Genomic DNA, 18,634 nt, shown 5'->3' with positions numbered 1-18,634 from the left:
GAACGGGCCCGCTGTGTTTTGTTCCTAGAGACAAAGAGGTGTTGGCTAGGAGAGGGGGGGGCATTTTTTCCTCCCGCTTATCTCTGCCGTTATGTCCTGTGCGGCGGGTAATATGGTCAGCGTAGCATCCCATTTCAATGAACAGTCAAGCAGATGCTGAGGCTTTCCCCCCTCCCCTTCCCTCCCCCATTACAACTCCAGATTAAAACAACTCCCGGGGGGCCTTTGGGACTCACAGCCAAGTCCCCTCCGCATGTATTTCTTCTTCTTCTTCTTCTTGTAGTTTGTTAAACGGTACAAAAAAGATTTTTTATTACTTAAATGAGCTCCCAGCTAGTGTGGTTTAATATACTTACTAATTGATTTTTAAGGCTGGGAAAGCAGTGAAGTTTAATATCGTTTGCAGAGTCAGCTAGAAGACGACAGGAAAGAGTTGCTCGCAGACATGAGGCGCCCATTTCCTCGGAGTGCAAGTGTCGGGCAGCCAGACGCGGGGTGTATTTGTTTATTTAAAATACCCATTTTCTTCTTTTCCGTATGCTCCAGGTGGCTAATATCTTCCAAAGCACCGTAAAAACCAAATACCGAAAGCTTACTGGTGTGGAGATGGAGAGATGTAAGCTGCCCTGTTCGCAAGTTACAGTGAGTCCTGTACGATCCCTGGATATAGTGTACACTCAATTTTTACTTTATAATTGCATTGAGTAATTCTCATGTTACATTCAACCCATGTACAGCTCAACGTGTGATTGAAACCACACATTTATCCAGGGTCTTGTCCCTGATTTCATTTGTAAAGAGCACACATGTTGGCTCTTTCTTAAGAACAGCTGTATGAATGTACGTGCAGAAGGTACGTATGTCCACTGTAACATGTGAACAGGGCTAGAGGCTAGGGTTGCCAGCTTCTAGGTAGGGCCTGGAGATCTCCTCCAATTACAGCCGATCTCCCAACTACAGAGGTCAGTTCCCATGGAGAAAATGGCTGCTTTGGTGAGGGACCCTATGACATTATACTTTACTGAAGTCCTAGGGTTGCCAGCTCCGGGTTGGGAAATACCTGGAGATTTTTTGGGGGGGGGCTGAGGAGGGCAGAGTTTGTGGAGGGAAGGGACTTCAGTGAAGTATAATGCCATAAAGCCCACCTTCCAAAGAGCCAGCGTGGCGTAGTGGTTAAGAGCGGTGGTTTGGAGTGGTGGACTCTGATCTGGAGAACCGGGTTTGATTCCCCACTCCTCCACATGAGAGACGGAGGCTAATCTGGTGAGCCGGGTTGCTTTCCCCGCTCCTGCACACGAAGCCAGTTGGGTGACCTTGGGCTGGTCACACTCTCTCAGCCCCACCCACCTCCCAGGGTGCCTGTTGTGGGGAGGGGAAGGGAAGCTGATTGTAAGCCGGTTTGAGTCTCCCTTAGGTGGTAGAGAAAGTTGGCATATAAAAACCAACTCTTCTCCTCCTCCTGTCTCCCCAGCAATCGCTTCAGCAGAGACCTTGATGGGTATTTGAGACAGCGGGACCCTGCAGGATACTTGACCTTGTCACATCCTCTCATTACCTATGGCACAGCCGTGTTTCTTCCCTTATTGGAGCTGATTACAGCCCTGTTCATCAGCGGGGGGGGGGGGGGGCTCACACCTCCCCGCTGCCCACGTCAGCCGGAGATGCTGCCATATAATCGCCAACGGGTGAGTGGCGTCCCGTCAGCCATGAATCATATCGATGGGAAGGAAATGCGACCCGGCTGAGAAGCATCCCGGTCTCACCGCTGCTGGGAGAAGATGACTCTCTCCCCCCCACATCATGTACCCAGCCTGGATTATTTCATCGTCTTCATCTCTCCGCAGGTTTGCTGGCCCTCCCTTGGAAGCGATGACTCTCTGACCCCCGCTTCGTCTACAGTGCTTCTTAGGCCCATCGATGGCACCCGGCGTAAATCTTCAAAGCATTCATCATCCTTTTTACCAAAGCGATGGGAAATAAAAATGACTCGCCGTCACTGCGCCGGCGTGGCCATGAAATATAGCCACTTGCTAAAGAATGCTGTCTATTCTAAATGCTGGGGGGGGGGAGAGAAGTAAACTATACGCTTGTTCGGTGATGCGCGGTTCTTGTTTTTAATGCTGGGGAGGGGGAAAACAGCACACAGTTATTTGGCAAGTTAAGTTTAAAACCCAGAAGTAGAATAAGTTGAGAAATGGGCCCCCCTTAAGAATGTTTGGGAAGCGCTGTCTTCCACGCGTGCCACTGTGTGGTATAGTGGTTAAAGGAGTAATACACAGCGGCTTGGAAGTCATGTGCGTGGTGTAGTGGTTAAGAGTGGTGGTTTGGAGCGGTGGAGTCTGATCTGGAGAACCGGGTTTGATTCCCCCCACAAGAACAGTGGATGCTAATCTGGAGAACCGGATTTGTTTCCCCTCTCCTACACATGAGCGGCGGAGGCTAATCTGGTGAACCCGGTTAGTTTCCCCACTCCTACACACAAAGCCAGCTGGGTGACCTTGGGCTAGTCACACTCTCTCAGCCCCATCTACCTCACAGGGTGTCTGTTGTGGGGAGGGGAAGGGAAGGTGATTGGAAGCCGATTTGAGTCTCCCTTAAGTGGTAGAGAAAGTCGGCATATAAAAACCAACTTCTCCTCCTCCTCCTCCTCCTGCTTCTTCTGCACCTAATAGGGTTACCAGGTCCCTCTTCGCTACCGGCAGGTTAGGGGGTGGAGCCTGAGGAGGACAGGGTTTGGGGAGGGGAGACTCAATGCCATAGAGTCCAATTGCCAAAGCGGCCATTTTCTCCAGGCAAACTGATCTCTATCGGCTGGAGATCAGTTGTAATAGCAGGAGATCTCATCTCCTGACAATACCTGGATGTTGGCAACCCTAGCACCTACCCATGTTTTAGAAAAGTGGGCAAGGTCCTTGCCTGGTGAGGCTTCCATCCCCACCTGGAAATAGCCACTGTCAGAGGAATGGGTAAGCTGCGATCCTCCCTGCAGGCCTGATGCCAAGGATGGAAGTAAACATGGCTATTTTGGCTGATGCTATCTGTAAATGTGGCTCCCCTTGAGCCTCAGACTGGATAACACTGGGTTAGAGTGTAGGACTAGGATCTGAAAGACCCAGGTTCAAATCCCTACTCTGCCCCAACCAGCTTGCTAGATAACCTTGGGCTGTCACACACTTCCAGCCTAACCTACCTCACAGGGCTGTTGTGAGGATAAAATGGAAGAGAGGATGCTCTGGGATCCCTATTGAGGTAAAAATGATGTAAAATAGATACATAAATATAAAATAGGTGGGGGGGGGTTTTGGCAATAAGGGAGGGGAAAGAAGGGAACAGACGAAGTTGTCAGCTGAAACAAAGGAGTACAACTTGCTGTGGGGAAGAAATGCCACATATTAAGCACTGGTGTGATTTAAAGACCCCGAGTTTCTCCAGCACCAATTCTAGGGCTTGCAAACCTCTTGCTGACCTACTTGCCAATATGTGAATATCCAAACCTGGTAAATTTAGAATTTTTCTCCCCTGGAGAAAATAAGCCATCATTCAAGGAAAACTAGCAAAACAAATGTGGGCATTATTCTGATATGTCAGATTCCCCAGCTTGCATTGCCACATTCATTTTTTTTAAATTCCATAACGTAGCCAGTGTAATCCTGAGTGGCAGGGCTGCTCACACGGGACGGATTTCAGCCCCCAGTGCACAAGCCAGGCGTGCTCTTTGCACAATTAACATGCATGTCCTTAGGTGTTCTGACTGATCGGGAACTTCCAAATCCACCTCCGCTTTTGCCTGAGATGAAATCTGCTGGCAGCTCTCCCTTGACAGATTATTCTGGAGCAATGTCAGGACGCAGCAACCGCAGAAACCGAGACCGCGCAGCATGCAAGCACGTGTAGCCCTGCCCCAGCTGTTGCCAAGTTAAAGGTCGCAAAACTAGCAGAGGGGAAGCCGTGGTTCTGTCGGTGTGCTCCTGCCTAATCTTATGATACCTCTTTCCTTCCAACTGTTTTGCTCTTGAAACCAAAACGTGACACTCGATGCTCTTGACAACTTTTGCTTGGCTGATTATTTGGTAATATTCAGTAGCTAGCCATGTAAATGCTATAACTCAGCAGTTGAAATGGGCAGCCGCAGAGTCAGACAGCTCTGCGAAATTCTGCTGCCCTGCATACCACGTGGCACGCAAGTTAGGACAGAGCATAAAGAAGTGGGGAGGAATACCGGTAATCTGGCTGCAACTGTCCTCGGGAATGAAGCTGGACGCACTCAGCCAATTCTGTCCCAAGCCACCTGATGGTCTAAATTCAGCCCTCTTACAGCTGCAGATTAGAGGCAGGAATGGAAAAATCCAATCCCAGTTTCTGCTTGTTTACTAGGACTGCCAGGCATTCTGTTATGGTGGGACACAGGGTTGCCGACCTCCAGGTATTAGCTGGAGATCGCCTGCTATTACAACTGATCTCCAGCCGACAGAGAACAGTTCACCTGGAGAAAATGGCCGCTTTGGCAATTGGACTCTATGGCATTGCAGTCCCTCCCCTCCCCAAACCCTGCCCTCATCAGGCTCTGCCCCAAAAACCTCCCGCCAGTAGCGTAGAGGGACCTGGCAATCCTAGTAGGACATCACCTGCTGGCAGCCTCATTTTCCCAACACATCTAAATGGTGGTGAGAGAAAAAATTACAGTTGACAAAACACACAGGCAGAAGAAACAAAATGTACAGCAGCAAGGAAATACAATCAAAATTAGCAAAAGGTTTATCTGCAGAGGGGCTAAACACATAAAACAAGGGTAAATGAGGATTAGCTCCACTGGGGTAAATTTAGAACAAGAAAATTACCCACCCACCCACCCCCCAAAAAAAACCAGATTAAGAAAGCCCTGAGGACTGGAATGTTATTTATGTGGATTTAAATTACTCTAAGCATGGATGCAGCAGCAAGGGAGTTCTTGGGGTTAAGAACGGCCACCTCTTAAATAACCAAAGTTAGAAGTCTATTTGCATTTCTTATGTATTCATGAAACGTTTCTCAAAGTTTACAATGCCAAGAATTTCCAGAACAGATCTCAGCTGTGCTGAAGACCTTCATTTCAGACAATGGCCCCAAAGTGGAGAAACTTCCCTTGAAGGGTTAGTGGCATGGAACAAGAGCACTAGATGGACATCAGACAAAGGGAGGGGTACGTTCTGATACCACGGAAAAATTACAGAAGACAAAAATCAGAGACCATATTCAACTGCTCAAGAATATCAAATTTCATTCAAACACACAAAACTAGACCAGAGGTCCTCAACTTTTACAAGCCTGCAGGGCTGTGGCTCAGTGGTCGAGCATCTGCTTGGCATGCAGAAGGTCCCAGGTTCAATCCCCGGCATCTCCAGTTAAAGGGACTAGGCAGGTAGGTGATGTGAAAGACCTCTGCCTGAGACCCTGGAGGGCAGCTGCCGGTCTGAGTAGACAGTACTGACATCGATGGACCAAGGGTCTGATTCAGTATAAGGCAGCTTCATGTGTTTATGTGTGTTCACCTTTGGAATTAGGACACAGGGTGGTGGGAACAACCACAAAATTGGCTGCCGCAAGAGGTGGGGCCAACCACACAAATAGATGATTAATAGGCCTTTGCTGGGGGCGGGGGAGAAATCACTTCCAGTAGATGATCCAGCTAGTTACATACAAGTTTTAAATCCTTCCTGTTTGTGGTAAGGTGACTGATTTGTGTAGAGCAACTTGAGGTATTCCTGGATGACCTATCTGGCCTTGACCGCCTTCGTTCTGGCTTTAGACTGGCTCAGGGATCAAGACAGCCTTGGTTGCTCTGGTGGACAATCTCCATTTTTAGACCAATGGGGGAAATACCTCTACGGAAATACCTCTGCCACATGTGGTAATTGATTATGCCATTTTCTTGGGTCACCTAAAACAGTGGTCGGCAAACCGCGGCTTGCGAGACGCATGAGGCTCTTTGGCACCTTGAGTGCGGCTCTTGAGTGCGGGCTCCCGAGCCACTCCGCTCCTGCCCCGGCGCAGGGCAGCTTCTCGCCTCTCCGCCTGGCTGGGCGCCTCTCGCCGCGTCTGGGCTCCTCCCACCGCCGGGACCCACCCGCACCCGGGCTGCACGTGGTGGGAGGCTCCAGAGCCCTCTCGCCCGCTCCCCGTGCGTTCCAGTGGAGTGCGGGCCGGCGGAAGGCCGCGGCACTCTCCCATCGACTCGGCCTCGTCCCAAGCCGCACCAGGTATGCAGCGCCGCGTGGCGGAGGCGGGCAGCGGGGCTTCCCTTGCGAGCGCGTGCTGTCCCGGCCGCAGCCCCCGCCCCTCCCTCCTGTGAAGCTGCTGGGCGCATTTGCCCAGCAGGAAGCGCCGTCCACGTGCTCGGGGACTCAGGGCGCTTCCCCAGGCGCTGCCGCCCGCGGCGATCGCCCGCTCCCCTTTGCTGAGCTCCTGGCTGGACGAGACCGAGGCCCCCTCCCCGCCCTTCTCACCCGGCTCTCTCTCTCTCCCCCCCCCACCTCCAGCCCCTGCCCCTCCTCTAGCCCCTCTGCCTAGTTCAGGGCCGGGCGAAGCTCGCGGCGGCAAAAGGAGAGTCCGGGGAAGGGAGCCGCCCGCACGCGCCTCTCCCTCTCTGCCCGAGCCGGCCCTGCTGCCTCCCCCTCGCCCTCCTTTCTTCCCTCCCTCCCCGGCAGCGGCTGCAGAAGTAGCGGCTGTGCTGGGAAGCGTCGACAAAGAGCTGCCCGGGCTAGGCAGGCGAGGAGCCGGGGCTGAAGGGGGCATCCGAGCGGCAGCTGGGCGAAGAAAGGGGGCAGGGGAGAGAGGAACACGCGCGGGTGGGGGGCAGCGGCGCGAGAGAGCCGAAAGGGGGACTTGCGGTGGCAGGATGCATGCGACCCGTCCGCTGCCGAAGTCTGGGCAGATGTCTCCCCTCCGCTCGCGACGTCAATGCATTGCATTGACTCAAGAGTTGTGAGAACCAGATAGCCGCTATCTGGTTCTCACAATTCTTGAGTCAATACTTGTGTGTTAAAGAGGAAGCAGGACATAATGAGAACCATTTCAAAGGTACCTTTTTATTTTTCCATGTTCCGAACAAGGTTACTGCCATGCAGTTTGCATAGCTTGAACTTGCCCTTAAATGGCTATGAGGTGTGGGGACACTGAAGGAAACAAGAGGTTAGCCAGGGTCAGATTAAGGCATGCTGGATTAAGATACCCATGACCCAAGTTAAAATACTCCATAGCATTATCCCCCCAAATGGTAATTTCGTCTTTTTAGTCATTTTTTTGTATTTACAGGCCCTCAAAATCTGCCACCCCAAACTATAGCTCACTTAATTTACATGTAAATCTGATGAAATCAAAACATGGAGCCCAAGGGTACTACACAAAGCCTTCTGTGGATTACATGTGTATGTTTACTGCATGCATGTATTTCAGGTTCAGATCAAAATGGGTGCATAAACACTCTGTACGTACACACCGTGTAGCACAAAGCTGCTTCTAAAAATGGCACCCTCACGTTGACTCCAATAACAAGTAAGACTGTTTCCCCTTTATTTTCCATGTTTCCCTAACCCCTGAATTGGCGGGGGCGTGTTGCACCAGAATAAAAGACTCAGGCGCTAATGGATACCTTACTTACAATTTAATTTTTATCAATAAATAAGATCATTATTAAGTATGATATCAAGTTTTATTCAGTGTACCTATAGTTTAATTAAGACTTAAAACTTTAATTAAAGTTTATTAAGTTAATAAACAGTGTACCTACCTATATAGTTTAAGTTTAAGAAATTTGGCTCTCAAAAGAAATCTCAATTGTTGTACTGTTGATATTTGGCTCTGTTGACCAATGAGTTTGCCGACCACTGACCTAGAACATCAGGAATGGCCCTACGCCAACTTCAGTCCATGTTTGAAGGACAGAAGGCTGAGTCAGCATCCCAGGAGTTGCCATATCAGGTGCCCAATGGCTGTGTTCTCTCCCCTAAGCTATGTAACAGTTATGTAAGATCAATTAAAGATACCTTCTCTTGCTCTGGAGTCCCATGTCCTCATTATGCTGAAGACATCCCCTCTCCTTCTCTCTCTAAGCCTGTCTCTGTTCTCAAAAAAATCACAGCAGTTTTGGCCAAGTCATAAAAAATAATACTCATATGCACTCTAAGTGTGTATATATTAAATTGGAAAATAAGAAAATCACCTGGTAAAGCATCAACACCTAAGCAGAAAAGACGCGAAACAGGATTATTACCGGATACCTGTCTACTCTTCATTCTTCGTCTCTTCTACGTTCTTCAGTCCCCTTCGTTTGAAGACTTACGTCAATTCACCTGGATTTTGGACTACTGAGAGTGCATCAATGGTTATTATTTTCACAAGAACTTTATTGCGGCAATTATTAAGTTTAGAATACAAGACTGTGAATTTGACACCTTTCGATTGTTATATTGTATTTGAAGACATTTCTGCTTATGTGCTGATGCTGTACCAGGTGATTTTCTTATTTTCCAGTTTAATACATACACACTTAGAGTGCATATGAGTATCATTTTTTTATAACTTTTGGCTGTAGTTGCTGTTTTTTTTTTTTTTTGTATATCTTGTAGATTTGCAGCACAAGTTGTTTCTTTAACGTCTCTGTTCTCAGACAGTGCTTGAATGCCAGGATCAAGTGGCTAAGACAGAACAATCTAAAACGAATCCAGGTGTTGTATATCCCAGATGGGTCATCATACTAGTTGGTAGCTGAAAAATAAAACAGGGGTCCAATGGCACATTAAACTTAAAGGATAACAAAATTTACTGCAGTATAAACTTTTGTGAGTCAAAGAACACTTGATCAGATGTTGTAAGAAATGGCAGCTGATAAGGCTGAGGCTGGCAGGGACTGCTTTGTCAGGTTTGGTTGGGCTATCGCTTGTATTAGCAGATTCTGTCAAGAGCCTGGAAATACTCCTGGATCCAGATTTGCCAATGGAGAAGCAGGCCAGTTAGTGCTAGGGTTGCCAACCTCCAGGTAATACCTGGAGATCTCTTGCTATTACAACTGATCCCCAACTGATAGAGATCAGTTCACCTGGAGAAAATGGCTGCTTTGGCAATTGAACTCTATGGCACTGAAGTCCCTCCCCTCCCCAAACCCCACCCTCCTCAGGTTCCACCCCAAAAACCTCCTGCCTTTTGAATAATGCATGGGGATTTCACCCGGGCTAAGCTCAGGAGAGAGGGAAGAATCGGGTTAATCGAGGAACGGGAAGTCCCAGGATTTGTGAGGGCTGGCAGCGAGGTCATCTCTAATTGAGGGAAAACTCATGCATGACTCCAAGGAATAACTGACATAGACCGGGGGCAAACGTGAGTGAAAGGACCTTTGTGATCCTTTTTCCTGGAAATGTCAGGGACTGAGCCTGGGACCTCCTGCATGCAAAGCAGATGCTCTATCACTGCCCCTCAAGGCACTCCCTGGGACCCACATGTCCAGGTAACTGCCTCTCCCTATGTAAACCTGTATGATCACCCCACACTTCTCAGCTAGGTCTGCTTTCCAACCCTTCTTTGAGGGACGTTGGTTCAGCTACAGCAGGGGCAGACCTATCTGCTGAAATGGACGAGGGCCGCACAGTCTTTTCTTTCTTTTAGCAAGGTTTGTAAAGCACAGCTCTTCTGAAGGGCTCTTTTTTGCCAGTTTTATTGATATTAGCTCTCTGATGGTTGTTTAAATGGCCGTTTTTAGATTGTATGTGGTTTTATGGCATCCTGTGTGAGATTATTGTCGGAAAGGGCTTTGAATTGTAAAGAAGGGTTGGTACAGAAATGCTTCCAACAAAAAATACAAATGCTTAGCATTTATTTAACACTTTGAAATGTTCAGAACGCTTTGCATACATTATTCTGTGGCAATCCTTACAACAACTCTGCATGTTGGATCAGTGACCTGACAGCAGACAGCAAAGATATAGAGATACATACACACACATCCAGCAAAAGCCCATTTAACTGTGTGTTAATTTCATGAGATTTCCGCGTGCCAAGCCCCACCAACACCCCACAAAATTGCCATACAGCAGCTAGGGTTCCTTTTGCACCAAGGGAACACCCTCCCTATGCCCCCCATGGCCATACAGCTGATAAGCAGCTGGCTTAGGTGACCTCTCTTCATCAAGAGATACCTCAAGGCACTCCTCAAGTTTTCCTGCCCATCGCATTTCCCGCCCCTGCCTCCAAAAATATATACCGGTATTTATTTTAAAACTTCTTCTAAAAGCAACCTGTTTTCAAACAAATAACCCTAACTCTGGTGTGAGTGCCTGCCAGCAAGCGGCCCATAAAAAATACACCAAGCCAAGTTTCAAGCCCCCTTCCAGTGTGAGGAGCTGTTGAACACATTAAGCTGCCTTATACTGAATCAGACCCTTGGTCCATCAAAGTCAGTACTGTCTACTCAGACCGGCAGCAGCTCTCCAGAGTCACAGGCAAAGGTCTTTCACATCACCTACTTGCCAAGTCCCTTTATCTGGAGATGCTGGGGATGGAACCTGGGACCTTCTGCATGCCAAGCAGATGCTTTACAGACTGAGCCACGGCCCCGCCCTTATGTTCTCCAACGTAAGTGGCTCTTCCGCCAATGCAACTGCCTAGCCAGTCTAAGGGTGGAGACATGCGGGCATCACTGTCTCCATATTGCACAAGGAAAGGTGAAGCAGACACAACACCAGCTACCTTCATGCCAAAGGTGAGATTCAAACCGGGAACCCCGCCCAGATATTAGGCAAAGTCTAAAAGAGTCTTACCCTGACCTGGATAGCCCAGGCTAGTCCAATCGCATTCGATATTGGAAGCAAAGCGGCATCAGCCCTGGTTAATATTTAGATGCAAGACCACCAAGGAATATCAGGGTCACTACACAGAGGCAGGAAATGGCAAACCACCTTGAACATTTCTTGCCTTGAAAACCCTATATGGGGTCACCTAAGTCAACTGAGTCGGAAGCGACTTGACGCCATGAGTCGGAAGCGACTTGACAGCACTTAACACACACACACACACACACAAGTCAACTGTGGCTTGAGAGCAAAATATATATATATATCTCCCTATCATGGTCTTTGTCATGTTGTGGGCCAAGACTAGCCATTGTTTCACCCCCTCTTTCAGTCGCAACCACCTGGGTAGAATCCAGTTCCTCCTCTCTCTCACATGGTCACCTGCAGCCAACCTCACAGGGGTATCGATCAGCAGCATGCCAAGGAGCCAGGACGGTGGGTAAGGACTTGGGCAGACTCCGTCAAGTTAAACAAAACTTCATTTCTACAAGGCACTAGCTCAGGCTATTGCAAAGGACAGGATCTAAACACACTAAGGGAAAATAATCAAAAAGACAGGCGCTAACTGAAGGACTTACAATCCGGGTTGCATCTGATTTGGGCAGTTGCAGAATGCCGCCGCCCTGGTGCATCTCTTAAGCATCATTCCTCTCGGTCATCCTTTATGACAAAACTCCTGCTCTAAGGAGTTGCCAGCAAGGAGTCCCCTCCAAGAGCTCGAACTAAGCGCGAACCAAGAAGGAGCCCCAAACAAAGGAACATCCCCCCTTTTCAGACCACACCCCACATGTGCTCTGGGTCTTCAACCAATCTGGGTGCTAAGCCTTGGGACCCCAGCCCACCATGCAACCTCCAGTCAAGAGGTGTTAACACATCAACAGGCTGTTATCCCTTCCCAGCTAGAAAGGATGCTCTGTACCCAGCAAAGAGTACCTTATCCTCTTTCTTCTAGCCATGAAGATGCCTGGGCCATGTTCTATCACTGTAACTGTCAAGGCATCCCCGCCCAGCCCCTCATCTCACCACAGTCCCGTGTAAACAGAATACATTTGTCAGTAATCTTTGGTGTGAAACAGGAGTTCCATTGTCTTAGAGGGTAAGAGGTACCTTTGCACTCCTATAAAGTTCTTGAGAGCCAGCATGGTGTAGTGGTTAAGAGTGGTTTGAAGCAGTGGACTCTGATCTGGAGAACTGGGTTTGATTCCCCACTCCTCCACATGTGAAGCGGAGGCTAATCTGGTGAACTGGATTTGTTTCCCCACTCCTACTCATGAAGCCAGCTGGGTGACCTTGGGCTAGTCACACACTCTCAACCCCACCTACCTCACAGGGTGTCTGTTGTGGGGAGGGGAAGGGAAGGTGATTGTAAGCCGGTTTGACTCTTCAGTAAGTGGTAGAGAAAGTCGGCATATAAAAACCAACTCCTACTCCTACTCCTCCTTCTTTATGAGAATGTCTTCACCTGCTCCATAACATCAGGGAGCCTTTTCTGCCACATTCCAAAGCAACCTTTACCCAACTACCATGGAGATTCAGCACACTGGGAAAAATTCTGGGGAACACACTTTGCCACACATTATCACCCTATTTGATTTTGTAAGTATGTCCTGGAATTCACACCAAACACTCCCTGGTATTTGCTTAAAGTAGGGCACAGATATATCGGGGTTGAGATTTGCTTTTCACTTCTCAGCCCTGATCCAAACTCTGCATTTCCTATGATATTTTACAAATGCCGAACTGTGCTTACCTTACCTGTGTGACAAGGAAGGACACGTTAATTTATTCATCAAATATACAGTGCTGATCTTAAATTCTTCAACCTGCTTACCACCATCAGGACACCCACACAGGATACCTAATGCCACACAACAAAGACGGTTTCCCCCTTCCCCCAGGGGTCTGAAAGCTGGAACCAGAAGTCAGCATGCAGAAGGCTGAAATATGATTAAAGTTTTATTAAACCCAGTCATTGTTTTATAGTTAGATGCTTCTTCATTTGCTTGATGAGAAAGAACACATCTGACCAGAATTGAGTTACATTTATCTCCCCCAGCACACACAAAAACGAACACACACTTATTTCTCATCCCCTCCATGTTAACAACAAGACAGCCGTGTATACTTTATACTGTATAATTTATACACCGAGAGGCAGCGGTGTATAAATTATAATGCAATTCTGTCATGCACACAATATTAATATGCTCTTTGTTTTAAAAAAATACCCAGCCTGCACTCATGATGAACTGTAGCTGGTATTAACCAGGATGTGGTGCGGAATTCATACTGATTTCCCACTTACTGAAAAACACTCACTCAATTTATTTTAAATGTCATCTCACTATGTATTCATCAGGTATGCTGTAGTGGAGACTGTAATTAATTGCACATCGTACCTATGCGACTAGCATACGTAATCCCACAGAAGGGGGCCGGCAGTATTTCAGCCCCTTTCCATGAGCACAGTCACCCGGCAAAAACTGACAAACCATCCGCACTCCTATGAAGACCTCAAAAGAATTTCTTCACCCACCTAAGAAAAATTTGGGACTCACTGCTAGACTCACCCCCAACCTGAATATCAGGGAAACTTTCTTTACTGTGTTTGACAAGCAAACCTCAGACAGCTGCCGTGGAGGCTCAGCACATGCAAAGGATTCTAGGAAATCCTCTAGGTCACACACTATCAGCTTGTTGGAATGGTGACTATGTCCAGGAACCAGCACCAAACACTCCCACGTACCAGCATCAGGGGAGGGGATGCAGCTCAAAGCACATGATTCACATTCACAAGGTCCCCAGGTTCAAACCCTGTTATCTCCAGGGGAAGGACCTTGGCCACATCCTCCTCTATCTGAACACAAGAATATAAACATATAAGAAGAGCCCTTCTGGATCAGAGCAGTGGTCCATCTAGTCCAGCATCCTGTTTCACACAGTGGCCAACCACTTGCCCTGGAGGGCCAACAAACAGGGCACAGAGGCCAAGGCCTTCTCCAGACATTACCTTCTAGCACTGGTTTAGAGGTTTGGATGAGGAGACTGCCTTTAGTCACCAAGGCTAGTAGCCATTGATGGACCTGCCCTCTAGGAATCTAATTCCCTCTTCAGCCAACTATGTCCCTCCCCTGATACAGGCCAGTTAGCCTAACGTCTGTTCCAGGTAAATTGAGGGAAAGCACTATTAAAGATAGAATTGTCAAGCATATAGAAGGGCAAGCCTTGCTGAGCAAAACCCAACCTGACTTCTTTAAAGGTAGGTCTTGTCTCACTCACCTTTTAGAGTTTTTTGAAAGTGTCAATAAACATGAGGACAGGGATAAACCTGTGGACATTGTGTATTTGGATTTCCAAAAGGCTTCTGACAAAGTCCCCCACCAAAGACTGCTAAGCAAACTTCATAGTCATGGGATAAGAGGACAAGGTGCTTACATACCATCAAATTTTTTGACAAGTGCAAGATGAGCAACTGAGAAAGCCTACTACGGTTGCCAGGTTCCCCCCCTCCCGATCGGCGGGAGGATTTAGGGGGTGGGGCTGGGTGCGTGCGTGGGCGCGAACACGCAATGACGGCACTTCCGGTTTTACTTCCAGAAGCGCCACATCGCTGCAGCTGATTTAGTGCAAAAGCAGTTGCAGCGGTGCAGTGCTTCCGAAAGTAAAACTGGAAGTGTCATCATCCTGTGCGTGCACACATGCAACCAGGGCTCTGGAACGGCTGGGTGGATTGGCGGGCAGTTGTCCGCTAATACCACTAGGGTTGCCAACCTCCAGTTACTAGCTGAGATCTCCCGCTATTACAACTGATCTCCAGGCGATAGAGATCAGTTCACCTGGAGAAAATGGCCACTTTGGCAAGTGGACTCTATGGCATTGAAGTCATATGGCATTGAAGTCACTCCCCAAACCCCACCCTCCTCAGGCTCTGCCCCATAAACCTCCCACCATTGGCAAAGAGGGACCTGGCAACCCTAAATACCGCCCAACTGGTAACCCTAAGGCCAACACAAACCAACTCCAGAACAACTACTTAAGCCCTATGTTCTCCATGATGCTGGCCCACCAAACAGGCAGACAATCTTGGTACAGGGCAACAGTCAAGTTAAACCATCAATCTGAGTCGCTGCCATTTAATCAGGATCTCTTGCAAAGAAAGGCTCAATAGTAAGGGACATGCTCCCCACCCCCAATTTCTGACAGATATAACCAGGACTGCAAGCTGCTGTTCCACCAAAACGCCAGATACAGATTTCATCTTCCCAAGGAACGAGTTTGTATTTAAAACCGAAAAGCAATTCCGTAACCTTCACCCTTGTAACAGAGAAGATATGCATCAAAGTGTGCTGAGATCTTAAGACTCCAGCAGGCTGGCTGAGTGAGATTCCCGCTCATTGGGGACGAGACTTTATCACCCTGCATAGCAAATTGGTGCCTCTGACAAATACCAGGAGCAGAATAAATTATGCAAATTATCTAAATTGCAGACTAAAATATGCAAAAACTACTACCTGTATAAATTATTAACCTGCATAATGTATACAGGTCCCTGAATTCTGCTGCTGGTGAAAAATTGAGGTTACCTCGGTGGAAAATCTCTATTTTTAAAAAAAGTATATGGCCCCAGATACACCTTGTCCGCTGTAGATTTTATTGTAAAATACTGTTCCAAGAAAAATACAGACACTGCAGAGAAAAGGCCTTTGTTTGTATTGCCAAAAAAACCCTTGGCTGTAATTCTACTTATTATTATAAATGATAAAACAATTTATATCTGGTGCTCGGGGTAACTAGGAGACAGATTGCCATGATAGCTCTGCAGGGATAGCTCTTTACCTGCTCGGGGTGTGTAATGAGCCAGGCCTGCTCAAAAGAGGGGGCTTTCACACAGGAACCAAAGCAGCAGCAATTTTCACAGAGAGCTTGGTGTTGGACCAAAAGCAAAATACCTGCAGAAAACTCACACTCTGAGCCAGAGCTCCGAAAAATATCCCAGGTGGCGAGGATTTTCAAACAGCAAGTCAAAAACAATAAAGGGCAGTAACGGAAACTGCGAGGGGGACAGGAGAGACTCAAAGGATGCCTGTGTAAAATAAACAGATTAAAGAAACGTCTACCATCAGCTGGAAGATGCTAAAAGCAATTTGGGAAGCAAACAACAATGGCGAGAAAGGGGGGAGGATACATTTGGGGCGCAATTAAGGGCAGCAAAAGGGGAGGAAGGCAAAAGAGAGCTATGGGGCTCAATCTAGCAGGCAACTCTCCTAGGAGGCCTTTCAGAAATCAGCAGTCTTATTTGGCTCAAACAAGACTTGCGCTGGAGAACATCCTCATGGATGGTAGTCTATACTGCAAGCAGTGGAAGGGAGGGGCCACATGCAGATTTTTCTACTTGGACACCAAAATGTTGCAAGCCCTTGACAAAATCGTTCATTAGGATAGCACAGAACATGACGGCCCCAAGTTGTGATCCATTGTCCACTGCAGAGATTGCCATTGGTGGCAGAACAAGTACTGGCGTGGTGAGGTCACATGACAGAGCAAGGTCTCTATTGTGTTATATGTGAAAGAAGGAGAGAACTTGAAGGGGACGCCCATGACCTTCGCCAAGGGTAGTGGCTTCTCTTCGCAGCTTTTTCAAGTGTAGCAATAAAAGCAGCTTTAAATATTGCCCCAGCAAAAGCCAGTCACGAGAATATGAGGGCCTGGGCCTGAATAGTCTGGGGAAGTCTTCAGATGGGAAGGTCTCTGTTAGGAATGAAGGACAAACTTTGGGTTGAATCTGACCGAAACGTTCTGCTAATGGGGAGGAGGCGGGAGGAAAATGTTTTAAAACCTGGCAACATCACACGGAGCACTACGCCACTTCAGGGAAAACCCTGGAAGTAATTTTTTTTATTTAGCGATTTCTAGCCTACCAGCAACATTAAAACTTTTAACAATAAACCCAATTAAAATAAATCCAAAGATGGTGCAACAATCCAGACATATTGGCCAGACAAAGAGGCAGGCATCCCCTCAAGTCAGTCTTATATACACATAGGAGGAGGGGGGAGGAGGGAGGCCAGCACCAAGTCAGTATTTTCATTGATCTGTCAGCCACAACCCCAAGATAATTTTCATACCTGTTTGGTTGCACCTGTTCAGTCTCCATCAGTGTATGGAGACTGATATATTTACATTATTTAAAGTCTGCCTGTCTCATGAACACATGAAGCTGCCTTATACTGAATCAGACCCTTGGCCCATCAAAGTCAGTACTGTCTACTCAGGCCAGCAGCGGCTCTCCAGGGTCTCAGGCAGAGGTCTTTCACATCACCTACCTGCCTAGTCCCTTTAACTGGAGACGCCGGGGATTGAACCTGGGACCTTCTGCATGCCAAGCAGAGGCTCTACCACTGAGCCACAACCCCTCCCCTCATGGAGACACAAGGAAGATTACACAATGGTCTCCAGAACCATCACTATGGTTTTATTACAGTGTTTCTGGTGATTCCTAGAGCTGCCCTACAGCACTTCCAGATTTTTACCAGAAGTGACGTAGCACTGCAGTCAGAGTCGCAGCCCCTCACGGCCCTGCCTACACCCCTCCCATCGGTTGCTGGGGCCTGTATGGCCACCCTAAGAGCAGCACATCTGGGGCCATTCTGGCTAAAATGTAAGTGGGAAGGTGAGGACAGCCGACTCCACTAAAGAGAGTCCCTTTCGACAGCAGAGATTTGCCCCAGGGCCCGAGCCATTCAGTTTCCTCTCAAGGTTGCCTTTTTGTCCCAGTACAGCAATCAACTCACCACCCCAAGCAAAGTAACTAAAAGACAAGATAAAAGACAAACAAGCAATACCTGGCGCGTTTTCATTTGGAAGGCAGTATCGACCCCACTGTGAGCAAGCAGGTTCGAAACAGTAGCTCGAGAGCCAAATGAGTTCCTAGGAAGACGGCCGGTACTTAAAAAAGGATTATCTTAAGAATGGCGGAAGAACAACACGGAAAAACAAAGCCAGAGTCTGTCCACATGCACAGTCAACGTATCTTGCTGTGCACTTTACAGAAAGGACATGTTTATTGGAAAGCTTTATATTGTTTAAAAATAAAATAAAAAATAAATAAAGAAGAAAGGACATTAAAGGTTTCAGCAACAAAACAGAATTTGATGCTTCCAAAAAAAAAAAAAACACCCCAAAGCCCAAGGATGTTAATTTCAAGCACAGAGACTGTTCTCAAATAAGCAGTGTTCCAGAATGTATAACAGCACTTCGGGAAGCGAGCCTACCTTCGTAGTTTGCCTGGAAACCTTGAGCACTGACCGCATAATCGCTCACAAGCCACAAGGACAGCACCATCCCAGTACTCACGATGGGAGGAGGCAACTGGAAACCGGTTAACCTGGAAAACAGTCAGAAACAGACAGGTTGTTTATGCATGGTGGGAGTTTTACCTGAGGGTTGTTGCTCGCTGGACCCACACTTTCCTGTTGGGAATCTCTGCACCAGCAGTTGCCAAGCTCAAACCAAGTCCCCGCCCCTTTAAATGCTGCTTTGTAATTGGCTTACTTGTAGGGCTTACTGTGAGAGAAAATCCCCCCCCAACCCAATCGCCACATAAAAAAAGCATTTTAAGAACCACCACCCCAACAACAAATGGAGCAATCTGAAAGGGGGGGGGAGAAATCCAACCCTCGGTTTAAAAAAGCTTTTCTTCTGCTCAGAAAGAGCTCTGACGAAGCAGGAAGAATTTGACTCCCCGCCTCTGGACATGCTGCTTTGTAATTGGCTGTGAGCGAAACCAAGCTTGCGTGCTTCGCACTTTGCCTTCT

The 18,634-nt window shown here is 47.8% G+C and overlaps 1 protein-coding gene across 1 annotated transcript in view; it reads right to left on the bottom strand.

The window, feature by feature from the left end:
* CSMD2 (CUB and Sushi multiple domains 2) overlaps positions 1-18,634 on the bottom strand; it is a 690,555-nt gene that overhangs the window by 541,751 nt on the left and 130,170 nt on the right. The window contains exon 3 of the mRNA XM_056846155.1: positions 18,092-18,204. Within this exon, the coding sequence (XP_056702133.1) occupies positions 18,092-18,204 (113 nt within the window). The remainder of the gene's footprint in view (positions 1-18,091; positions 18,205-18,634) is intronic.

Source organism: Euleptes europaea, chromosome 3 (assembly GCF_029931775.1).
Source record: "Euleptes europaea isolate rEulEur1 chromosome 3, rEulEur1.hap1, whole genome shotgun sequence".
Lineage (NCBI taxonomy): Eukaryota > Metazoa > Chordata > Lepidosauria > Squamata > Sphaerodactylidae > Euleptes > Euleptes europaea.
Note: the sequence above shows the minus strand (reverse complement) of the source record. Positions and strands in the feature narration are given on the sequence as shown.